Source organism: Parasteatoda tepidariorum, chromosome 6 (assembly GCF_043381705.1).
Source record: "Parasteatoda tepidariorum isolate YZ-2023 chromosome 6, CAS_Ptep_4.0, whole genome shotgun sequence".
Taxonomy (NCBI): Eukaryota; Metazoa; Arthropoda; class Arachnida; order Araneae; family Theridiidae; genus Parasteatoda; species Parasteatoda tepidariorum.
Genome location: NC_092209.1, coordinates 21,025,001 through 21,051,908, shown reverse-complemented (window position 1 = coordinate 21,051,908; position 26,908 = coordinate 21,025,001). Strand labels below are relative to the sequence as shown.

General features: G+C 31.0%; 1 protein-coding gene across 1 annotated transcript in view; it reads left to right on the top strand.

The window, feature by feature from the left end:
* Window positions 1-26,908, top strand: part of LOC107437665 (E3 ubiquitin-protein ligase lubel) — an 89,845-nt gene that overhangs the window by 51,466 nt on the left and 11,471 nt on the right. The window contains exons 14-23 of the mRNA XM_043048576.2: window positions 755-4,846; window positions 5,562-5,759; window positions 6,886-7,059; window positions 8,083-8,181; window positions 9,430-9,519; window positions 10,914-11,028; window positions 13,726-13,844; window positions 15,220-15,333; window positions 17,092-17,240; window positions 18,937-19,105. Of these exons, the coding sequence (XP_042904510.1) occupies window positions 755-4,846; window positions 5,562-5,759; window positions 6,886-7,059; window positions 8,083-8,181; window positions 9,430-9,519; window positions 10,914-11,028; window positions 13,726-13,844; window positions 15,220-15,333; window positions 17,092-17,240; window positions 18,937-19,105 (5,319 nt within the window). The remainder of the gene's footprint in view (window positions 1-754; window positions 4,847-5,561; window positions 5,760-6,885; window positions 7,060-8,082; window positions 8,182-9,429; window positions 9,520-10,913; window positions 11,029-13,725; window positions 13,845-15,219; window positions 15,334-17,091; window positions 17,241-18,936; window positions 19,106-26,908) is intronic.

Here is a 26,908-nt window from a genome sequence, read left to right as displayed (position 1 = left end):
AAAAAAAAACGGCCAAAAAAAATAACATTTTTTTATGTAAAAAAAAAAATTGATTCCGCTCCTGGTTCAACTTTTCTTTCGGTGGACAATTTTTACATACTGCGCTTTTGTTTCATGGGAAAAGGCTATATTTTATTCTTGAATAAATAAGTGTTATAGCTTACAATCCTAAGTAAATGACAAATATCAATAAAACGATTTTTTTTCCTCAGCTTTCATATAGCAGCATAAATTACAACACCGCTCGAATTATCTCTAGAGTGTGCAAAGTTTGCCCTGTTCAGAGGGCTCGAATTAACTCGAGCGCACAAGTTAAAGGGTTAAAATCAGCAATTCATTGCATTTGGTAGCCCCGGTCTTGATAGATCCAATATTGACTGCCACCTGTCATGCAAACTCTTACAACACAGCTGTGTATCCTTCATGAACAGCTCCCATCCGACGATAAGTAATGTCAACATAAATACAACTGAAAATTTTACTAAAGCGCAGTGTTGTATGCTGATAGCATCCGTTTTTGGTAAAACTTTTAATTAACTCTAAATTCTCTCGAGTTATTCGCAATCTGCAATGAACTTCTGTTTTTTTTTCTGTCTTAATGGTAACTTTGTTCTCATAATTTCATTTGGACACAACTTATAAATAATAGCAAAATTTTAAAAAATTTCTTAAATAAAGCTAAAACTTGTTCGTTTAAATACAGTTGACTCTTTTTCGATTCATATTCATAGTGTTTTTTTTTTTTCCTTTTTAGTTTTTTGAACTAAAAGCTCGAGGAAAATTCAGCTCCAAAGCAATCATCGAAGCACTTACAGCAGCGCAAGGTGACGTAGGTTTAGCCTACTCTAAGCTCACAAAGTCCTCTTCGAAACCCTTCTTAATGCGTATATGGGGAGCAGGGGAAGGAGCTGAAAATCAAGACGGAGCACTCATACCTATGGGCAAGAGTCCTTTCCAAAGCGAGGAAGACCTATATATGAAACAAAGAAACCAAGAATACGAAGCTCTTAGCGACGACATTTGGTCTGAGGATGAAGATGTGGAGTGGGAAGATGATGCTGAAGAAGATGAAGAACATGAACAAGGTGATTTGGATGATCTCCAGACTTGCCGAGAGGATTTGGCTAATGATATCATAACGCCAGAAAGTGATAAAAGTGATTACGCCGATGCGTTTGGCACAAGCACTTTAGAAAGAGTACCGTCTTTGCCTTCGGAAGAAGAAGTTTTCCCAGTACCAGATGAACAAAAAGAAAAAAGGCGCAGCGGCTTATTAAGTAAACTTGCTGCATTGAGAAAAGATGGTAGTAAAACAACTTCAAAAACAGTTACGGACGATGAAAATCAATCCAGTGGTGAACAAATCGAACAGGCAAAAACATACGCACCACTAAATATAATAAAGAACACCATATCAGCAATTCGCGATACAGTAAGTGGACCACTCAAGTCTGAAAAGAAATTGCCCTGCGCAGCTCCAGAGCGTAGAACTATAATTGTAAATAGTCAAATTCCACGAGATGTGAAAGAAGAAAATAAAATTCCAGAAACAACACCTACTATAAATTCCACCGAGGCAATTAGTTTAGAAGTCGATGAACAAATTAACACCGTTCTGAAAAATGGTAAAAAGAACGTGTCAAAAGCTGAATTTAAACCAGAAATTCAAGAAAACATTTATAAAGACTTAACCCAGTCAGAAGCCAAACAACAGAAACAAAAGCCATTAGAAATAAAGGAAATACAGTCAAGAACTAGTGAAACGAGTTTAAATATAGTAACTGAAAACTCAAATACAAAAACAAATCATTCCGATAGTAAAATAAATGACAGTATGCCCATTTATGATGATCCACATACAAAAAATGAAAATGTTATCGTAACATCATTTGCGAAAGAAAAAGAACATAGTTCTGAAAAACATAACAAAGAAAGGAAGGTTGCTTTAGAAGTCAAACAAAACTCACATCAGTCAAATAAGAGCATTGAAAAAGATTTACCTATTAAAAAAACACAATCAACTGATGCAATTACTTTAAAAGAAACACAAATACCGTCAACAAATGCTGTCAGTTCCATAGAAACACAGATACCATCAACGAACACAATCACTTCACACGACACACAATTGCCATCAATTAATGCAGTCACTTCAATATCAACTGAAGAAAAACCTGTGTACGAAGATAAACTAATCAAAGATAGCCCAAGTCATATTCAAATTACGCAAAAAATTGAAAATCCTGAGAGCGCAAGAAAAGGAAACAGTTTAAGCGAAATATCTTCTTCTGAAAAGCAAAACTCTGAGAACGTAGCAATGAACCTAGCTGTTCAAAACTATGATGAACCTTTACCTATCCCTAAAACTGCAACCAAGAATGAAAAAACTACAGCAAATGAAACAAAAAGCAATATTATTTCACCAATTAATCCCAATATGAAAGAAACTAATCCAACTAATAACAAAACGAGTAGTTCTGTAAAAGAAAAGACTTTAACCCAGCAAAATGAGAATGAGATTTTAAATTTATCTATGCCGAAAAAAGTTACTACAATAAAAAATACAAACTTAAATAAAGTTAAAAGTATTAATGATTCGGTGGATTCAATGGAAAATTTAACCTCTATAGCCAAAAAGGGAAAAGAAATTGATCAAAATTCTTTAGTTACGTTTGAAAAGAATAATGTTTCTGTGGATAGTAAAGAAAAAACTAATCTCGTTGTTCCAGACGAGAATGTTGCCTTTAATTTATCAGTCGAAAGTAATGAATGTCCATTCGAATCAAATGATTCAGGTAAATCTGGAAAAATTGAGGACACTTCAGTATCTGCTTCAAACAACTTCCAAACAGGTGGTCATGTGAAAATGACAAATGCTTCAGTCGTTAATAAAATTGTTTCAAAAGCCTTCAGTCAAGAAACAGCTGGCAAAGCTGATATTAATAAGGAAATAGAAGGTTTAAATTACATAGATTCGAACGAAGTAGTTGAAGAAATGGCAACAGTTAAAATTTTTCAGAAAAAGAAATTCCAACCAGCAGAAAAAGCTGAAACTGAAGTTGATATAGTCGATCATGACAGCGAAATTAAAGATTCTGTTACTAACGAAGAATCCAAATATTTTGAATCAAATAAGAAGTTGATAACTTCAGATAAAGAAAAAACTAAACCACAAAAGAAACTTCCTGAAATAGTTTCCGAAACTGTTACTACTAAAGTAGAAAAATTAGATGACACACCAAATGGTCAAGATAAATTGGTGAACCAACAAAAATTATTGTTTGAAAAAGTTACAGAATCTTCCAGTAGTATGTTAGTACACCCAGAACATAAAAACTGTGAAAACGCTGAAGAAGAAACTGAATTAACAGACTCAAAAGAAAATGAAGAATTTTCAGTTGTACTTGAAAATAGAGAAACTGATTTAGAAATGCCAAAAGGACACTGTAAAGCTGATGAAAACGCTGCATCATCAGCCGCTGATCAAAAAGCGAATATTAGTGATCAAACTACTGATACAAGATCAAATGAAAACAAAAGTGAAAAATCTACCAATCAAGAAGTACATAATTTAGGAATGGAGAAATTGCCAGATGATGTTATAAACAATTTAAATACTAATGAGCGAGAACATTTATCTCTAAATATACACACCCATGATGAAAATATGAATGGTTTGACAAATCCTCCTTCTACATCCAGTATGGAAATCGAAAAAAATTCAGTATTAAACATAAAAATAACCGAAGATCAGAGTCACGAACATATAAAAGAAACGGTTGTCAATGATGTAAACGTTTTGAAAAATCAAGTTGAGGATATAGCCTCAATCAGAGACTCTTCTATTAATCAGGTAGATGAAAAGATAATCAATTCAACTTCTCAGCAAAACTTTGAAGCAGAATCGTCAACAAAATCTTTAACTGGGGATGCCAAATCTACCAATCAATTTTCTAACAAAACTGAAACAGTAGATTCCAAAATAGAAAGTCTTAGCGAATCTTCGGGTAAAATAAAAGACATTAGAAATTCTCGTGAAAAAATTCCAGCAGTTCCAGATTCTAAAATTTCAAAACAAACATCCCGTACAACTGAATTTCAGCAAAACACCGAAAATTCTAGTAATCAAAACATTCCAGAAAATAAAGCAGTTTCCCCAAATTTAATAATTGATCAAACAAATGATCAGCATTCAGAACCCATTCTAGATACTGCGCAAACTGAGAAAAACATTTCCGAAGACAGAATTATGTCTCCAACTCCTTCAACATCAAAAGTTGGTACAGAAGGTGAATCTTCATCGAGTTTTTCGCCTCCAAAAAATCAAAATGATGTAGGTATCAAACAGCAAGAAGAACCAAAGAAGAAGCATGGAATCCTTAAAAAGACACCAAGTACGGAGGGTCCGAATCCAAATAAAGTATCATTTAGCTCCACAGACGTCAAATTCTCTACTGAGGATCCTTCAAAACTCCAATTCTCAAAAATTAAACATAGTTCTTCAAGTGAGAGTTCTTCGAATGAAGGACAAGAAGTCTCTGATACATCAGATCAAGAAGATAACTCCTCCTCAGCAGATTTATCCCCCACTGGGAACAGAAGAAGTAGCATAGATTTCTTGAGAAGCAGGTTTGAAGGATTGATAGAAAATGGTGCTACTGCGGGACCTGTAATTCGTCCCCAAAGCCCTTTCAGAAGGATGTCTTTCAATTCGAGGAAAGCAGCCATTGCATTGGAGAGAACGAAGGAATCAACTACAGATAAACCATGGGTTCAGCCAAGACCAAGAACTGAACCAGCTAAGCCTGTGACAAAAAGAACCTTGAAGCAACAGTTAGAAGTCGAGGTAAGATTTGTAATAATGTCTAAAGTCCTAAATCATTTCAAATTTAAGCTACGAGGAAACACTCTCCGTTGCTTTGAGGAATTTTTTTCACAGATTAGTCTGTTAATTAGCAACCATATTTGCACATGTGGTATCGAGGGGAGGGAATCAAATAGTGTTATCTAGCTTCAGTTGCTTAGCAACAGATAAGAATTTTTTGAAAATTTTCCCTTAACACCGTACAGTGCTTACCATTATACTTATAATTGTTAAAGTTAGTTTAAAGCAAAAGCAATTGTTTTATGCAACCCGTTGAGTTGTATAGAAAGTTATAAATTTCAATTAATAATTAAAATACGAGGGTATTACTTGATTAAAGACTTCCTTCGCTTCAAAAATATATTAATTCGAAATAACAAGTCGACATGTTTCAAATACTGAAAACCAGGTCCTCTTTTTTAAGACTTGTAAGACGTGAATGAGAATTTTAAAAAAAGTGATTTGTAATATAGAATGTAAAGTTGCCAGTGAAAAAGAGAAAAATGAAGACAAAAACAGAACAAGCAAAACCACTGTGACCGAGAGGGATAAATCAGGGTAAAGATACGATCTATCTAACCAAAATCTAAAACAAACAATAATGTTAAAAAAATAAAAGTTAGAGTTGCAGTTGCTTTTATTTTTAAAAATGAAATGTTTTTAAAACATCTAAAATATTTTCAATGTCGCATTTTAGAGGAAAGTCAGAAAAATGGTTGCCGACCGGAAATGCAGAACTTACAGAAAGGCGGAAATTGTCGTCCAATTGATGGAGATGAATTTCGAAGAAGAGGAGGCAATTCAAGCAGCAAATGAATGTTCCACATTAGAACTGGCCATCAGTTTTCTTCAACAAGAATGCTTGCTTTGTACGGGATATTTTCCAGTGTCACAGGTATTTCTTTTCAATTTCTTTCATTTTCTTTTTAATTTCTTTTAAAATCAAGTATTTCTTTTCAACAGTATTTGATGTTTAGATCACATGCTTAATTGTCCACTTACGAATCTTAATTGTGTGTGTTTGCTTGTTTTTAAGGTATATTATGCTTTTTTTAATTAAATTTTATATAGTTTCGTTGTTAATTGCTTTTAGTAAAATTTAATAATAAAGTAAGAAAACTTAAAAAGGTCTCTAGTTTGATTATAAAACCATGGCGCATATTATACAAAACTGATGAGATTGAAGAAGAAGCTAATACACTTTTGAAAAAAAAAGGTTTAAAATCACTACGAATATAAAATTGAGTATTTCATACCTGCCAACTTTTCCGGATTTTTCTGAAGATTTTGTTTTTATATTTGAAGTGGTAGTAAATATATACTATTTTTTCTTTTATAAATTTATTTTTTAAATTATTTTGATCACCACTATTCTTACAAAAATTAAACTTATAAATAAATATGCGTTACTATCATGGTTGCAAACTTGAGTTTTCTCAAATACAACGTATTTGTTTGCTTAAAATTGAAGTTTTAATTCCATTTTAATACCACTGGGAAAAATTATAATGGAAAGGATTAAAAGTTGGCAGGTATGGTATTTTAAATCTTTAATGACTAGTCAAAGTGCCTGTTTTTACTTAAATTTTTGACTACATTTCTAAGATGTCTGTTCTTATTACAATTTTTAACAATCTTTTAAGATACTTGACAATAAAAAAGAGTAATTCTCTTCATGATTGAAATGGAAGGAAGTTGAACTCTTGACCACATCGCTCTATCAGTCATATTAGTCCTTGAAGTTTGATGGTTTTAAGTTAATGTTACATTAAACATATTTCAAGTTCCGATAGTCTATAGTAATCCAACCTATCTTTTCAAAATTAATTTCGCTTAGAATCATTCACATAAATTACTGAATTTTTACTGCAATTAAATAAATTTAAATGTTGAATGTCAAACGTTTTGAAAAAAATATTGTAAAGAGAAAAATAGAATTATTAATCTTCAAGCTGGCCAGTGTTTTAAATATATTTAAACGTTTCATTGTATTAGTAATTTGCATATTAATTTTTTTGTAGATCATCTCTATGATTCATTGCTCTCATATGGCGTGTCGTGAATGCATTCGAGCTTACTTCACTGTCCAGATAAGGGACAGAAATATTATGGAACTTTTGTGCCCTTTCTGCAATGAACCTGACTTAACAGACGAAGACATCGCTCAAGATTATTTTAATCACTTAGATATTATGGTAAGTACTGAAACTAGTTCCTTATGCGGCGTTATATTATTTTTTATCAATAGAAGCATTAAAGGTCATTAGCGCTAGTCATTGATTGAAATATTAGTACGTTAAAATAATTTATGCAGTAGCAAAAGTTGCATCATGAAACTTCTCTTTTTAATAAATTTGTCATGGAATGATAATAAATAATAACGCAAAATAATCCTCAAACTGAAATATATGTGTTACTGTGAATAACTGAAATAAGTGGATGTTGACTTCCGATGAATGTTGACAATCACACAGTCGCTTTGGTAAATATCCAATATATATAGAGTCTAGTTAAGTGCCATTGCACAATATACATTTAACCGGTACTCCTTACATTAATATTTTTCCTAATCTATCCTTAGCATATAACAAGCTATCGAATAAATATAATATTAACAAATAAATTAATATCAAGTCGGATATAACAAATATTTCGGACATTCACAGCAAATATTTCGGTGAAAGTCGACATTCTCTTGATTTCGGTCAGTCACGGTGACGTATGCATCGAAATCTAATATCAGAATAATTATAAATTGAGAAAGCACGGAAAATAATAAAGATTAATTAAAATAGCAGAAGAAAAATGATAAAAATAAAATTATTTTTAAAAAATATTTCAAATTTTTTTTTTATGTATCTTAAAAAAAAAAAAAAAAAAAAAAAAAAAAAAAAAAAAAAAAAAAAAAAANAAGGAAAAAAGATATAACCTTTTTATCAGCTCACACGGTTATATCCACAAAAAAGAGTGCTTTCTAATCTTGTATCTATAAATATTGCGTAAATTGACATAAAATTAAACTAATTAAAATTTTAACATTTTTTTGGGGAGGGAAGTAATCTATGGAGGCACCTTCGAGTGCAAAAGGGTCAAGATTGGCATTAGAATTTGATTACTGAAACGAAAGTTATTCTTTTTTTTCCTTCTTTTTGTTTCAATTATTGTTCTTATTCGAATTCTGAGTTCAACCTGTGTATTTAACTTGTTTCTTATTTCAGTTAAAGAAATTAGTGGATGAGGAAATCCACGAGTTATTCCAAAGAAAATTAAGAGATAGAGTTTTAATGAGAGACCCTTCATTCAGGTGGTGTTCAAAGGCAAGTAGAATTCCTCGAATCGTATATATACTACCAAATAAATTTTTCTAAAAAATTCATTAATCATAAATAACCTAAAATCATGAATTTTTTCGTGATTTTAGGTATTTCTAATTGTTTTGCAGATTAGAAAAAAAGAGAAAGAAGCGGAGAAAAGATTTTAAATAATTCTCGAGATAAAAATTTTCATTAAATATATTTTTAGAAAAGTACTTCTCTAATTTCGAATCTAATAATATGGCCTTAACGTTTAAGTTACTTAAATGTAAACACTTTAACTTATCTTGAAAATTTGGTGCAATATATCGGATGTAAATACAACAGTTTTCAATCTTATTTATGTTTGAGTCCGAATGTTTTCTTATCTTATGTTGTTATTACAACTAATTCAAAACATAGATGGCAGCACTATAAGCTTAGGATTTATAAAATTTTTAGATTTCATTTTTAGAACTGCTTTGGAAATGTACTACATGCATTTCATACGTTTTTTTTTTTCTTCGTTTGAATTGTTTAAATTCATTATAGTTCTCTCTTTACAATTAAAACCTCAAACACATCACCTTCGATTTTAAATACATTAACTTAGATTTGTCACGATAATTTTGTTGTTACAAAAATAATAAAATACAATTTTATATCTTAATATTATTATTCGGTTAGAACAAATCACCCAGAAAGGCAGCGAGCTTGGCGTATTATTTTTCCTCTAAATTTTATTTTTATTTTTAAAAAGCAAACAAAGAGATGGGGGGAAACTGCTGGCATTCCTTTTTAAACCATTCAAATTCAATTTATTAAACATCATAAGTTTTTTATGCACACTTTAGCACCTTAAATTTGCAAATTTTGTTACAAGTATATTGCTTTAGTTTAAGCTGAATTTTTGACTGAGATCCGAACAAAATTCTCACGCAAAAGAAGAAAAAAATGTTCCTTGTGTAATCTCTGTCATGATGCCGTGTACAGGATAAAGCATTAAATTAAATACAAATGTCTTATGGCAAAACAAAAAAATATCTATATATTAATTTAATAAATTATTTTTTTGATAAAATAATATAATTATTTCTTTTATGTAATAATATAATTATTTTTTTATATAATAATATAATTACTTTTTTTATATAATAATATAATTATTTTTTTCATATAATAATATAATTATTTTTTTATATAATAATATAATAATATAATTATATTTTTTATATAATAATATAAATATTAAGTTTTTTTATTTTATTTCAGTGTTCGTCTGGATTTCTAGCAATGCCCAATTTAAGAATGCTTGTGTGTCCAGACTGCAATGCTGTAACATGTGCCTCTTGCAGACGACCGGTAATACAATTATTCTACAAAACGTTCTAATTCTCTTAGGGACGGGCGAGTCATTATTGCATTCGTACAGAATCAGGATCAGGAAGCAAAAAAAATACAAGCAATAGCTTAAACGTTAGGCGCGACTAATTTGATAGACTTATCTTTAACGAAAGTCAAAACTGACAAAAATATTATCAAAGTGTAATTATATAACAGCATGCATGGGAACTAAACACTGAGGGTTCCGCCGGGCACAGTAGGCCCTGGCTCTCGATGGCTGTCGTGCCACTGAGTTTAGTTTAGTTTAGTAATTATATAACATTAATTTGAATGGAGGTGAATTAATAAATCAAATTATAAATACCCCGCCCTCAAATAAGCTCTTGACGAAATAGTTTGGCAACCAGATTTTTCTTTTTTTACCTTGTTTGCCGTAATCCTGGGAGTGCATATATTGTTTTAGTGAAATTACATACATTTGCAGGCTTGTAAGCCTTTGACAAGTAGAAGGACAGATTGAGCAATTCAAAGAAGGACATCACAAAGAATACATCCATGGTTACAGTGGGAATCGAACCCGCTACCCCCACGCTTTGCACAGCAATTGGGGGGTGATACCGCTCGGCCAGGGAGGCCCCAATGCATATACATACCTACCAACTGTTCCTTTTTCTGAGAACGGACTTTCTAAGTGGTAGTAAAACAATTACCGACAAACAATCTTAATCATATAAATATTTACTTGTAATGGTGGTTAAACTCAGTTATAATTATTGTAATTGAAAAAGTTCAATGGAATAACATAAGTTTCGCTACCACTTTAAATATGAAAATTAAATCTTCTCGGAAAAAACGGAATAATTAGTAGCTTTATATGACTCACCCGTCTCGAAGAGGATAATATTGTGGGATGCTGGAACTTCAATGCTGAAAACTATGTTATTAAATACAGAAGTTCATTTAAACAATGTTTTATTTCATATTTGTAGTTATTAAATATAGAAGTTCATTTAAACAATGTTTTATTTCATATTTGTAGTTATTAAATATAGAAGTTCATTTAAACANATTTTTTCTTTTGTAATCTTAATTTTTAAATGATATTGATCACCACTATTCTTACAAAAATTAAACACATATATTACTATACGTTACTATCATGGTTGTCAACTTAAGTTTTCTCAAATACAACTTATTTTTTTGATTAAAGTTGAAATTTTAATTCCATTTCAATACCACTGGGAAAAATGATAATGTAAGGGATTAAAAGTTGGCAGGTATGAATTAGTAGCTTTATATGACTCGCCCGTCTCGAAGAGGATAATATTGAAGGATGCTGGAACTTCATTGTTGAAATCTATGTTATTAATTATAGAAGTTCATTTAAACAGTGTCTTATCTAATATTTGTAGTGGGAGAAGGAACATCAGGGAATATCTTGTGAAGCATTTGCTGCTCTGAAAGGTTCTGAAGATCTTGAGGCTCAAGCATTAGGCTTAGCAAAGCTCCTTACAGAAGATGGCATAAGTAAGTATCAAAACATATTACCAGGGCCTGATTAAGCGCCTAGGCCCAATAGGCACGGGTCTAGGGCCTACACTTTCTCGGGGCCTCAAAAATTACATTAAGTCCACAATATTACATTTTAAAAAAATACTGAAGGAAATAGTTAATCTCAAAAAAGGCATTTTTTATTTCAAATTTTCTTTATATTGTGATAACCCAAACTCGTGCAAACATTGCACTAATTAATTTCGAAAGTACAGCTGAATTTTAATTGATGCAATTTTTACAATTTTTGCATTTTTAAGCAAATGCAACGAGAATGCATATTCGCAAAGTTTCTTATAAATGATTAGTGTCAACAAGAACTTAACAAATATGTAAAGCTGTAGATGGAAGGCTGCAATCTTTAAAATTATTAAGCTAATCAGTGACTTAGCAAAAATCACTGATTTCAATTGTTTGTGGTCGCAAAACTATTTTTATTTTCATACAACAGTGTTGTGTTGTTTTATATTTTGCTTTAATAATTACTTGTTTAAACTTTATTTTAGAAAAATAATCCTCAATTGCCTGCTTTCAAAATTTTTTAGAATGTTTCTCTTGAATCATGCAGTTCAATAGATTCTTTTTATAGTTAGGACTACTCTTCAGAAACTTAATTTCAAAATATTTTGTTAGGGGTCCCGTAACTTTTTTGCTCCTTGGGCCTGAATTTGTCTTGATCGGTCCCTGCATATTACTCATATTTACATATTACTCACATATTACATATTCATCACTATAAAACATATTACTCACTCTATGAAACTTGTTTTAATACTATTCTACTATAAATATAAAGGAAAACTACAATTATTATACAAATACCGTACGAAAATTATACGATAAATTGCTTTGAAATAACTTCGCTCTCAATATAAACATGTTTTTATTTTTTCTCTAAATAAATATCAAAACTCTACGAACAGACCGATGAGAGACCGATTACTTACTTACTTTATTTTTAAAAAATTGGGCACCTGGGCCGCGCAGCGGCCCCTATCCCATACATCTAGAAATTTACATAAGTTTAAAGTGATAACATTTTGAATTTAGCAGTCGATGTGGTTGCTAATACAAAATTACAAGCACTTTGCTTGGGTAAATAAACATTTGAATATCGAAACTAAATTTACACATATAAATATAAATATAAACATAATTTGAAATATATATACATAGGTTGACATAAATTAATATAGTAAATCTAACATTTGAATATCGAATCTAAATTGACGAGAGACCGATTACTAATGAGAAGACCGATTACTAATGAGAAGATCGATTACTATGTTTTTTGTAAAATTTATAGAGTGGTAGACATTTCAAAACCAAAGCTTACAGAATTTTTGGTCATTTTATCAACATTTTAAGAGCTTCTGCCCAAAAGAGCTGTAACAAAGTGACGTTGCATATGATATTTTTTATAATTTATGTGTAGTGATGTGAAAAATAAGCTTAAATGAATAAAAAAATAGTACATTAAAGTATTAACTTAGTTACCACTGGAATAAATTTTTACAAAAATCATTGGAAGTTAGCAGCCCTGCACTATATAGGAAGGTAGACAACAGAAATTTAATACTTTCAGACTTTTGGTGGACTTCGCCAGAATGGATAAAGCTTTATGACAAAACATACATAAAAAGTGGCTTTTTATCAAAACATTTGAGTCATTCATCTTCTAATGCTTCTTCATACCCTCCAACTGCTACGGAATTTCCGTAGTTTCAGAAATCTTCTTTTCAGACGGTAGCAAAATTAATGTCTTAATATTTAAAAAAAATTAATTTTAGCGTAACTTGTCCACTATTACTTATAAAAGTGCAGGCCATATGGCTAGATTCTTAAGTTCTGATAAAAGTTTTATGAGAGATCCATTTGCTTTAAAAATTTCTACTTTGGTTCGCTACCACTAGAAAGAATTATTTTCAAAATCCTCATAAGTTGGAGGGTATGCTTCTTGCTCAACAGAAAATCGTACGTTAAAACGTTAACTTTTCTACCCCTAGAAGAAATTTACCTAGAATGTGCAAGAAGTTGGAAGCCCTGCATTTATTGCTAATCAATTTAATGCTTTTTAAGTATCTCATCAAGTTTATTATTATTATGTCGCAAATTTAAGCTACGTATGCCTCTCACTCCCCCCCTCCTTTCCTCATTTCATAAAATTCGATTTAGATGAAGGAGCAGATAGCCCTTCGACCTAGGTCATCACCACCTACATCAGAAAACCTCCACTCGGTTTCTTATTAGTAGTCTACGCAGACTATTTAAAAAGCGAAAAACTTGTGCGCATGAACCCAAATTCTATTTTAAAAGTACTTGAGAGAAATAGTGTAGTGGTTGACAAGTAAATAAAACAAACCAATTCTATTCATAAATTTTTTAAAAAAATTTAGACATATATTTGCTACCACTTTCAAATTTTCAATAGATTTTATATTAAATGATTCTTTCACTAATTGGATTACCTTCATAGTGGTCGGATCAGACTACCTACAAAAAACCGTATGGAGGCTAGGTACTCCTATGTTTAAATCGGTAAAATCGTGTATTGTTAAAACAGAGTAGTATAAAAATGCTTCAATATTTTTCTGCAACCTTTGCTGTATCTCTATTTAATGCCATTTATGTGTAAAAGCTTATACATGTTAACGATACATTTGAAATTTTCAGGTTGTCCAAGATGTCATTTTCGGTATGCTTTAGCGAAGGGTGGTTGCATGCATTTCCGATGCCTCCAATGCCAACACGATTTTTGCAGCGGATGTTCCAAACCTTTCAAAATGGGACAGGTAAAATACTTGAATCCAATAAAATATTTTTAATTAAATTTTCAAAATAAAAAAAAGAGTACAGTAATTATTTTAAGGACATATTATAACAGTTTAGGAAACAAATGAAAGTACTCTCTGGCAATCACAAAATGAACCACAGAACTAACTAAGAGCAACATAACTGACACCTCAACTCGTGATTCCCAAGTAAAAAATTTGCGCAAAACCTTTAAGAAAACCTTAAAAAAACTGTAGTGTTTTGAACTAACTGATGAACCTGTAGTTTTTGTATAACCTTTACAAAATCTGCTGGTTAGACTCATATAAAAGGAACCTTTACATAGGGAGTAACTATAATAGAGGTTTTTATTAGTCTTTTAACTGCAGATTCAATGAATGTTGTCTTATGCCACTGGTCAATACTAATAAGCCTATCTTATGGCAGAAGGGTACGCTTCTTCTTGTTTTTTCCAGTCGCGCCATAAATGGCCAAGAATTCTGCCACACACAGCTGTCTTACAGGGAGGACACATTCACACAACTTCCATCGATCCGCAAATCGTTATTTTAACCTGAAATAGATCATGATCAATCCAGCAGCCTCAGAGGTACTGATTTGTCAGGATAACTTGGAAAACTTTGTGAACCCGACAGATTTATCATACATCAGACACCATTTTGCACACTGCTTCTGCATTGTTAGTCTACAGTCAGCGGGGATCAATCTCATGACGTCTTGAACATGAGCCCAACCCCCTACCAACCAGGCTATCCCGGCCTTCAATGAAGGTTTTCAAACTTTATGAAAGGTACCATCCGGAAACACAAAGGTTTTCCTTAAAGTTTTATGTTAAGGGTTTAGTAAAGAGTTCTTTAAAATAAATTTTTTTTATTTACTCAGTAACTTTCAATTATTAATGCAGTGTTTAATTTAAAAACAGAAATTATGAAAATTGAAAATACTCTAGCAATTTTTGATGCAATATTTTTACTAAACTAGATTTATAACATAAGCATACCTGTCAACTTTAAGCTTTTGAAAACTGTGTTTTCCTACTGGTAGGGTAAGCCATTGAAATTGAGATTGCATGTTAGTGTTAACGATAACGATATAATTTAACTCATAACCATATAAAATTGAATTATGCTGCTATATTTTACATATTAAAAACAAAAATAGAGGATTAAAATTTATTTTAGAAAAATCGAAGATTTAAATTAAAGCAAATCTTAGTTAATTCATTTAATAAAAATTTAAAACTTCCATACAATCTGCTCTTATTATCAGAGCAGTAGTAAAATTGTGAATTTCTATCCTTAATTTTCCATAATTGATCGCTCCTGCATATTAGTATTATGTGCTAATCTAATGTTGTAGTTTTTTCCTTATCAGAAATGTGGAGTTTCAGAGTTTTGTGCAAAATTGGGATTACATGCTCATCACCCAAGAAATTGTCTATTCTATTTACGAGATAAAGACCCGGAAGATTTACAAAGGTTACTCCATGTAAGATATATTTTAATTTTAGCACACATGTTATGACTATTTTAAAATCTTATTTCATGGTTACAATATTATCTTGGAAAGTAATTAATAAGTTTTTGATAACTATTCTGGTGCTACTCCAAGAAGAACATATTAAACTACTTTCATTCACTACGCCAATCCGATTGTGTTGTGGTCAGGGAACTGACCAATACAGAAAGGTCTCGGGTTCGAGTCCCGGATTATTCCCGGTTGTTTTTTCATTCTCTGTACTATCTGTCCTTACTGTCTGAGTAATGTTTGCTCAATTAATATGGTACCCCTGAAGGACTGATCAACAAATCTACCCTACTCAAACCTGAATGACAAGTATCAATTATTTGGGCATCGGAAAATAAAGCAAAAAAAATTATTCTCTAACATTAGCTGAAAACATTAAAAAGAAAAAACACGCTCTATGCTAGCTGCCATCATGGGTGGGTTCAAAAATTATTGCTCGTGGATTTAGAAATTTCATGATGCAGAAGAAATCTATAAAAAATTGAAATCAACTAGCATTAATTACCTCAATTTTATTTTATTGCTTACCACAAAAAGTGCCTTGCTTTAGGATATTTTAAATTAGATTAATATTAAATTGCAATACTTTTAAAACACTGTTTTTAAAATACGGCCTAGTACGAAATAATCTGTAAGTTAATTCGTATTTTTTTAAATAGTCATATTAGCTTTATTGTTTTCCAATAAATTTTTGACGTGAAAATTTGAATTATTCCTGTAAGTGACCTGTGCTGTCTTGCATAATTATTGTCTTTTCTCCTATGCTTAATTACTAAATCTCGCACCTTAGTTTATTCTTATTATAATAATTCTTCTAGCATAATCACTTCTGTGAAAATTTCCAAAATCTCACTATAATTTAATGATCCTTGTTTATTATTGCCTATGTATAAATTGGCCTACATATAGTTGCATTATAAAATTACATAATGCTAAGAAATGTTGCCATTGCTTTCGAAAAAAAATTATTCATTGGTTATAGCACATCATAGTTTTATGGCAAAAATGTACTATTTAAAAAATACCATGTGGTATATCCAAATGTGGTTTCATCTATGGTAAAATTTTACCATACACTTTTTGCCATATACGTATGGCAAAAACTTGCCACATTTGCCATACACTTAGGAAAAATTTTTTGACATACGTTTTGCCATGTGTTTATGGCAAAAGTATATGGTAAAATGTTACCATAAGCAAAACCTCATAGGGATATCCTATGGTATTTTTTATAGCAAATCAGTGACAAATTTTCCTATGGGTCTATTACCACTACAGTTATAAAATGCAATTCTGTAGTTTAAAATCAAAATTCAATGGCACAGAGAGTATTTTTTAGAAGAAAACTAACAAGTGGCACACTAAACGTCCGAAAAAAATAAATTGCAATTGTTCGCCATCTTTGCTGGTACGTAAGATAATGAGAAGTGACAGAATTCAAATTATATAATTATGCTTTCAAAACAATGTAAAAGCTTTAACAACTTAAACTCGCCAGACAGAGAGTTAATTTTTGCTATTTTTCAAAAGCAGCAAGAACGCCGTACTACGTCGCTTCAAGAGTGGAGATTTTGATATTCATTCGCGCTTGGAGCTTAGAATCCACTTATCGTGCACTTAAATGCAAACAGGCTCTCTCCATAGGGATTACGGTTTTTCTTAACTTGCAACAGAGTTTAGTTGTAGTTTTCCTAAAAAATATGAAACACTTTTTTTTAGCTTAGCGATGTGGAATACGATACGGAACCCCCTGAAGGCATGGAGTCAAATAAAACATGCCAAGTCATGGAACAAAAAGAAACTGCAGATGGCATGGTTGATGACTATTGCGGCAAAGAGGTTGAAGCGGGCTATGCTGGTCTATGCAGGTAACTGTACAAAACTATTCCGTAATTTCCAAACATTTTTGCTCTAGTATGCATTATAAAGTGTTCAGGGTGTATTGTCTGTTTTTTTATCCTGTTTTTTAGTACTAAAATATCAACATAATAAAAGAAATTGTATTGCTGTATACATACAAAATATGATATTATTTATATTCACTGAATAAAAAAGAAATTATTTCCATTTGCGAAACTCAGCACTCTAATGGATTATCAAAGTTTCATTCACATTCGTTTGAAACAATCTCGTCTCAGAATTTTAAGTTCCTTTTACGCTCTAAGTGTTAGTCCCAGTTTTCTTCGAACTTAAAGCTTCTGACTTTCCTGCATTAAAAGACCGATTTTTCCTACGTTATTCACCAGCCACAAAGATTTTGAGGTTTTTGCGAAAAATGATTATCAGCTAATAAAAGCCGACATTTAGTTTTTTTTATAAAATTTTTATTATGACAATAGACTTCGCTAATATATGTTTAAGCGAGGGAAGACTGGAAAAATAAATAAAATTCAGAAGCACCCCTATTGAGACAAGCGTTATTCAAAATCAGAACCAATTTGATTAGCAGAGGAAGTTTGATGGTGTTTATAAACATCTTCAACTTTTTAATGTTTTTAATTTGGAAAGAAAAAAGGTTTGGAAATTAAAGCCATCTCAGCATTGAGTTTTCAAATATTCATTTGAAAATTTTATACCAATTTTTTTTAGTTTTTTCAAGACGCAAGTCAGCTTATTCTAAAGAACAGTGATTGGCAAATTCTGCTCCAAAACCTCTTTTGCCTGCCCTAAATCTAAATAAAAGCTGCTCTTGAATTGCAGAAGTATCACACGTATCTGACGAGCCACAGTTTATTGACCACTGATACTTATAATACCAAGTACTTGTAATGGTATTACACTGCTGTAGCTTTACAGGGCTTAATTCTATCATGCATAGGCACATGTGGCTCAAATTTCATTTAATACACGTGGATGCACATATGGATCGTTTTGTAAGGCTGTAATTAATGTTACCGAATAACAGGAAGAGAGATATCGCCAATTCTATAATCCCCTGAAAAACTATTACATAGTGTAAGAAGTCCAAACGAAGATGGGGTATACTTTAGGTTAGGTCTGAATAAAGAAACACTATGTAAATAAAGCACACAAAAATAACTTTACGTATTTGTGCTTTATTCTCGTTGTTTTGCTTTATTCATAGTAGCATACAAAGTGTTCCCAAACATTGCTATTAATTTATAACTTTACATAACTTCTCACAAATGAAGCAAAAAAAATACAGATGTTACCAACTTTCTACACTTTTTGTTAAAATTTATTCCAGCTGTAGCTATGTTTATGTTTCATGCATTATTTTTTTAATTCTTTTAAGCTTAATTTCCACTCTACTACTTAAAAGTACTCATGCAACGCTACTTTGTTCCAGTTCATTCGTGGTAAAGCTTTTAAAATGTTCGCAAACTTACCAAAAATTCTGAATGCTTTGATTTTTAAAAGTCTACCACTCTCTAAAATATTTTGCAAAAAGCGTAAAAGTTGGCAGGCCTGCTTACATTTAATCTCAATTTCATTGACTTTATCCTACAACTAATAATACACCTCATTGAAAAGTGTAAAAAGTTGGCAGGTATAAAGACTATTTCACGATAGAAATTACAAATTATTGTTTATTAATTATAGACTTCATTACGTTGAATATCTGGGCCAGTTAGTGAATAAGCACATGGTAGATCCTATTCAGATCTTCGAGAAAGATGACTTGGAGCTTGTCCTAAGAAGAGCAAATGTCAGGCTTCCAGCCAGGAAATACAGAGAAACAGATGACCAATACAGGGAAAGACTTGTCCAAGTAAGTAACATCAATACAGTAGAAACGACATAATCAATTAAATATCATAACACACTATGTTAGAGTTAAGAAAGTATATTGGTATTCAAAAGGTTTTCTCATTTTGGAGTTAATAAATTTATTTAACACGTTCACGCCGGGAAAAGTGAAAATACTGGTAGAAGAACTATTTCAATATTAGATAATATTCGGGAGGAGTTAATCTATTCTCAACAATAACAATTCACTGTAATTAGAATTTAAAGATTTTTGTACAAACTAGTAATTTTAACAGTTAGATATTAAATTGTGTAGACGAATGCTTAAAATCTTAAGTTTTATTATTTTTTTTAAATATATCGCTTCAAAAATTCTGCTTGATTTCACTACCGCTGAAACAAATAATTTGTCTATTACGGAGAATCAGTCGTAGTTGAAGTCTATGATGATGTAAAAATTAGCATACTTAATAATACGAAATTTTCCAAGACTTATTAAGTAAATTCAGGTCATTCAGACCTCCCTCAAATATTTTTTATAGTATAAAGGGTTGCCATATTTCTCTATTTTTTACATAAATTTATTCTACGGGTAGCTAAGTTTATGTTTTAATGTTTTATTTTTAACTCTTTTAAACGTATTTTCCTCACCATTATATATAAATTGATTTTAGATTTCATATGATATGCCACTTTGTTCCAGCTCTCTCATGGTAAGGCTTTTATAGTATTGATAAAATTGTCAAAGATTCTGAAAGCTTTGGTTTTCAAATGTCTGCCACTGTATAAAATAATTTACAAAGCGCATAGTAGTTGGCAAGATTGAGTATAGGTCAACTTATCATCGAAGTAGTGGAAACTCTCATGGTTGAGCAACCTCTGCAATTATCTTCCTGGTACTTTTTCATTCAACATAATTCTTTATTTGTTCTTTTGTAATCAGTTTATTGTGGTGAAGCTATTAAAATGTTTCTAAAATTATCAAAAATTCCGAAAGCCATCAATCTGACATGTTTACCAAACTGTAAAATCTCTTGCAATAAGCGTAGTAGTTGGCTGGCATGATCATTAATCTTTTTAACTTCGATGTCATCTCTGAATAAACATTTAAAATCACCACTCTAAAACTAATTTTTTTAACATAATTACTCTTTAAGTAAAAATGTATCGATAGTATTGCTGCGCGGCCCAGGCACCCAATTTTGGATTAATAAAGTAAGTAAAGTAAGTATCGATAGTATTTTCAATAGTAAAAAGAAAGGTAGAACTATTCCTGATATTCTCCTCTATAAGCAGATCATTAAATCCACAAAGAGTGCAAAATATCTAGGAGTCACTATCACCTCTAATTTAAGTTGGAAACAACACATAAATAACATTATTAAAGAAGCGAATGGTGCCTATTGGGCCCTCAACTCCATATTAAACTCGAAGTCATCTTTAGACTTAAAATGCNATATATTTGGCTGGTGGATTCTGAGATAGAAAAGTGAAAAATTCATGAATATAATCTGTTTCATTGAAATACTTCGAAAAAGTTTTTTTTCTTCCGTTTGTTGTGATAGTAATTTATAATAAGAAAGATTTCTTGTGAGTTCAGAAGAAAGGTTGATAAGAATTCTTCTGTTGGATCTGAAAATTTCTTCTGTTCTCGTATCGCTCTTGAATAGGCTTCTCAACAATAAAAAAGTGGTTCAATTATAAACATAACAAAATATAATTACGTCTGTCTGAAAGTTCTGTGCGTGAAAAAACAAGTCTTTTCAAATAAACAAAAGGAGCCTTTATTCACATTATAATAAATTACACAATTTTTTCTTATATTTTCTAATGCATTAGGTTTTTGAACGTTATTATGCATATTTCGTCGTCGCTGTTTTCAAATTCGATATCGGTTTCACTCTACAAGCTACAGTTTATATGCAATTTAATAATATATTTCTATGCAGAATTTTTTTAAATTTAATTTGAGTGACTACTACGTTTGTTCGTAATGGAAAAAATTATCTATATGATTTTTTCCATTACAAACAGATATTATTAATTCGTAGAAACCATTCAACACACTGAAATCGTGTTCCTTGCACAACATATACAAAGACGCCCCAGGCGAATAAAATGTGAAAAGTGGTAGAAAGTGGTAAAATTTATTTATTCATTATCCTTTTAATTATTCAATAACACTATGACTTACATATCAACTTGTTCATATTTAAAGGAAAATCATTCTCGGAATCCAGTTTCGATAGTAAACTAGAAATGACAACTGCTCCGCTTTCTGCCAAATTCTAATAAATTGGTAGCGATTTGAAGAGTGAAACATGTGGAATTAGAATAATTACGCTCACTCTTTAAAAGTGTTCCCACGACATAACAATAATAATGTTGTATTTCTTATAATATTTTAAATATTTTTTAAATTGCAAGAAATGAAAAAAAAACTAAGCTAAAAATAACTTTAATTTCGATATTACTAGAATTTTTCTTTTTTTTTTTTTGACAAAGCGAAGAAATTTAGCATTTCTAATAATTCAAAAAAAATATGCTATAAAAATTTGCAAATTTAAATATTTTTAACTGAAATTCTAAATTTTAATTGTCACCTCTTTTTGCAATTTCATTCATCCGTGGCAAACCTGGATATGCATACTTTTATTTTTATATTTAAAAAAATCACATCTAGTAATAAATAATAATTTATTACTGGCTTATAATTAGCATATATTGCGTAAAGTGCTTAGTTTTAACTATATCTTGTTTGTATCTCGTTGTCGTTGCAAAAAAAAGAAGAAAAAAAAAATTATAATTACCATATGAACTATTGATCGTAATTTGGCCTAAGAACAGATTTTAATGATTCAAGGGCCGAAGCTCAAATATTCATTAGTTAATTGCATTAATCATTTGCACTAGTTAATTAGTGCAGCACACAGTATTTTAATAACAAAATCACTCATATAATCGCTCACTTTTTAAATATTTTTTTTCCAACAGATTCGAATTCTGTCGAAATGATTTCAATAGTTTGGACAGGCAAGCGATCAAAACTTTAGTTCTCTTAATTTTGATTTCACTTTTTGCGTCTTTCGCAATATCTCGTGGAATTTTCAAGCTCATCGAAACATTTTATACACAGTTATAAAATTCTTTTATCCAAGTATCTATGCAAAAAATAGCTTTGAATAATTATTTATTATTATTTTTGTGAATACGTTTTTGAAATATTTGAATTTTAAGGCATATAAATTATTAAATTATTTTAAGGAATGTATTTTTTTAAATATTTGACAATAAGTTAAGCTGGAAACTGCATATAGAAGGTGTGATTGAAAAGGTTAAAAAACGTCTGCACATTCTCAAACGCTTGGTCGAATATCTTTGGGGATGTGCCCGTACCACACTGGTAAATACCTACAAAGCATTCATATTGCCTGTTATCACTTATTGTTGCGAAATTCTCGTTACATCTCCAAATAACTTTATCTAAAAACTCGATTTATTGCAAAACCAGGCCCTCAGGCTGATTGTCGGTAGTGCAGACAACTATTGATTCGTTGTTACTCCTAACACACGACCAATAAGATCGATTATAGAAGAGAAATCTCTTATACTTTACGAAAAGTTAATTAGAACCAACGTACCTTTTTGGAACTGCTATCAAAATGTACCGAGACAACTAAAGACTCAAAATGGTTTCTTGCAGAAAGTTCTAGAATTAAGAGCAGAGCTAGAGCTTGATGATGAAATTATCCATGGTTTTTTAGAAATCCCTAACCCTGTTAATAACGTGGAGATATCTACCAGATTGGATCTCAAACAGCCACTTCTTAAAAGCCTCTAAGCAGCTTAAAGATTCTTGCTCTTGAGACCATCCATACCCTTTATCCCGAGTCCAAGTGGCTGCATGTTTACACAAGTGGTGCCTTAACTGACCTTTCATCAAATGTTGGCGCGGGTGTATATTCCTCTATCTTTTCCTTTTATGTGCCTGTTGGGAAACGTAAAACCGCCTTTGACGGAGAGGTAACAGCGATCAATGTGGGACTGACGCAGCTCATTCCAAGACACCTCTACAAAAAGGTTGTTATTCTCTCGGACTCCAAAGCTGCCATAGAGGTCATCGCATCTAAGGAAATGCCCATATCAAAGAATACATACAAGATTGTCGGGCCCTCTTGGAGAAACTGAAGATCGATGGTCGTCAAGTTACTCTACAATGGATCCCAGGACATTGCGATATCTACAGCAATGAACAAGCTGTTGGCAAAAAAGGCACAAAAATAATCCAACAACCAAATTCCAATAGATCATTTCATTCCACGAAAATCTACATTAAAAATTAAATGAGGAAAAATTTGAAAGTGTCCCTTTCTTCCGGTATATCCCTGAAAAGTTGGGGGAACATTTTAGACCGGGGCATTTCAGACAGACTCCGTGAAAAGGCTGTGGCAGAATTTAGACTTGCGGTGGGTCATGACTGTCTTGCACACCACCTCCACCGCATTGGTATTTTTACGAGCCCGAATTGCCCACTCTGCAGGAAATTCGAAGTAACGGATAGGAAGTACTTGATGGAATGTTCGGCTGTACATGGAGACTTCGAAGTGAACAGGTATTGGAGTGTTAGGCATCTGCTAATGAGTCATTGGCTTCTTTCTCTTATCTATGTTTATTCTTCTTGTTAAGAGTTTGTCAATCTCTGCCATTGGAAATAATAAAAACATAAAAAAAATTTAAATATATGAAATAAAATATTCAGCTTCCTTTTACTTGAGAGATGTTGAAAAATAAACAATATTCATTAAGGTTGTTCAAAATTTTGAAACTACCGTTTCAGAAGATGGATTATATTTAATAAATAATTTTAAATGTTGACGTTGATTCCTAATGAAATTAAAATGTCAGCTTTATACAAGTATCTACTAGCAATAAATTTGACTGGTGGATACTGAGAAAGTAAAAGAGAAAAATTCAATGATATCCTTCAAATAAGTTATTTATTCTTTAACCCTTTCGCGCCGACTGTCACAAATACGTGACAGCAAAAAACCGTATCAATCAGGGTAAGAAGATAAAACTGGTAATCAAAGTATTTCTTTAGCAGTTTATTTGTAGGCGGAGTTATAATTTTTTAATTCACCATTACTTTGTTCAAAATAAAACTATTTAGTTATACTTTGAATTAACATTGATTATATATATGATTAAACTAACAATAATTAAAATAAAAGCAAAGTAAGTCTGTCAAATTAGTAACGACTACATTTAAGTTACCGTTTTTTATTTAATTGCAACTTGATTCTGATTTTGTACGAATGCTTTTCTGAATCACCCGTCCCCAAGGGGTTAAGTAGTGAATAATAAAAAAGAATCCTTGCGAGTTCAGAAGAAAGGTTTACAAGTATTCTTCTATTGAATCTGAAAATTTTTTTGTTCTTGCATCGTTCTTCAATAGGCTTCTCAGCAATTAAAAAGTGCCTCAATTATTAAAAAAAAAAAAAAATTATGTCTGTCTGAAAGTTCTGTGTGTGAAAAAAACAAGTATCTTCAATTAAGCAAATGAAGCCTTTATTTACGTTATAATGAATTGCACAAATTTTTTTTTAAATATTTTCTAATGCATTAAGTTTTTAAGGATTCGTCGCTGCTTTTAAATACGATAACGGTTTCATTCTACAAGATACAGTTTTCATGCAATTAAATAACATATTTCGATGCAGGCTTTTTTGAAAATTTAATTTGAGTAACTACTTAGAGTTCCAACCTCTCTACTACGTAGAAAGTGATTGGAAGAAGGAGATAAGGCATTTACGTTCATGATACGATTACGTTACGTTTGTTTGCAATTGAAAAAATAATCGATATGAAATATTAACATTACAAACAAATATTATTAATTCACGGGAACCATTTCTCATACAGAAGTCGTGTTCCTTACACAATATATCCAGAAACAACGCCACAGGATACTAAAATGTAAAAAGTGGTAGAAATTGTATTTATTTATTATCTCTTTAATTATTTAATAACACTATGACTTACGTATCAACTAGTTCATATTTAAAGGAAAATCATTCTCGGAATCGACTTTCAATACTAAATTAGAAATAACAACTGAACCGATCTTAATGATTCTATGGCCAAAACTTAAATTTGCATTAATTAATTGCACTAATTAATAAGTTCAGCAGACAATATTTCAAGCAACAAAATCATTTTAGGTAATGTAACACAGCACAAAACTTAAATAAAATTGATTCACTAGTTCTTAAAAAATTAAAATGTATGGCCGTGACAATTATTTGTATTTTTTTAATATACGACGATTTTATTCGCTAATCTTATAACTCAGAAACCATTCGACCGATTTCATTCAAATTTTGTAATTTATTATTTGAAATTACATTTTTATAATGATGCAAAGATTCTAACAGCTACGATTCTCCGTCGTGTAGGAAAACAATTTTTCGTAATGATAGCAAAGTTTATGTATTTATTTCAAAAAATTAGAATTTAAAGATTTTTATACAAACTAGTAATTTTAACAGATACATATTAAATTGTGTAGACGAATGCTTAAAATCTTAAGTTTTACTATTATTTTTTTTTAAATATATCGCTTCAAAAATTCTGCTTGTTAAAAATTCAAATATTCTGCTTGTTCTTTATGTTTGTTAAAAAGCAAGCATAAGTAGCCAAATCGTTGCAAAATTTACTTTGTAGTTATTTACCGTTTTTTTAATTATTTTGGAGTGTCCGGAGCAGTTGGCATCTCTGATTTCGCCAACGCTATAAAGGCCTTCTAGCGATTGAGCTGGAAATAACTATCGTTGCATATGTACTTTTAAATCTAGTGGTATGAAAAATAAGTTTAAATGGGAAAAAATTATTCATTAAAATGTAGACATAGCTACCACACGAATAAATTTTTGCAAAAAAGGGTAGAAAGTTGTCAACCCTGGTAAGATAGCAAGCAATTTCTTAGTATGAACGTGACCGATACCCAGTTTCCACTCTATGTCTTATCAATTTTCACCATATTTATCCCTTAACAATTAATAACCGCATGATTATATGAACTCTCTCACACTGCGAACCGGTTAATTTTTGATAATTTTACCCCTGCTCGCTAAGCAAGGGTGGGGAATGGCAACTATTGAATGAAGTCTGAGTTGAAAGTACAATAATGTGAAATGTATACAAAGAAAAAGAAAATTCCAAGTAATATAATATAATATTTACAAGAACGAAAAAGAAATATTTATAAATAGCCGATATGAATGAGATAATACAAGGAAGTACAATTTCGCAAATTAATTAAACTCAGTAACTAATACAGGAACAGACATCATTCTTCTGACTCGTCCATTTGAAATTAAATTGTGAAAGAAATACAAAACGATTCTCACTGGACTTTACAGTTACCGAGATGCCAACTTGTAAATAGTATTTTCTAGTGGTAGCGAAATTTAAGTTACTTTTAGTTTAGCTTTTTTCATTATAAGTAATTTTTTCACCACTAAATGTCAAAAATTATAAGTATGATATAAAATGCAACGTTAAAGCATCAAACTACTGGTTACTATATTAAAAAGTAGGCGTAGCTATATTTCTCGAACGAATTTTACTATATAATTTGCTACCACTTTATTAAAGCTATCTCAGAAAGCGCAGCAGTTGGCATCCCCGCAGTTAAGGAGTAGCATGTGACTAATGCATTTGAATTATTTAAAATTATTGGTGAATAAAAATACTATCGAATTTACTAAACAAAGAATTATACAAAAAAAGACTACCACTCGAAAATAATTTTATACTGTCCGTA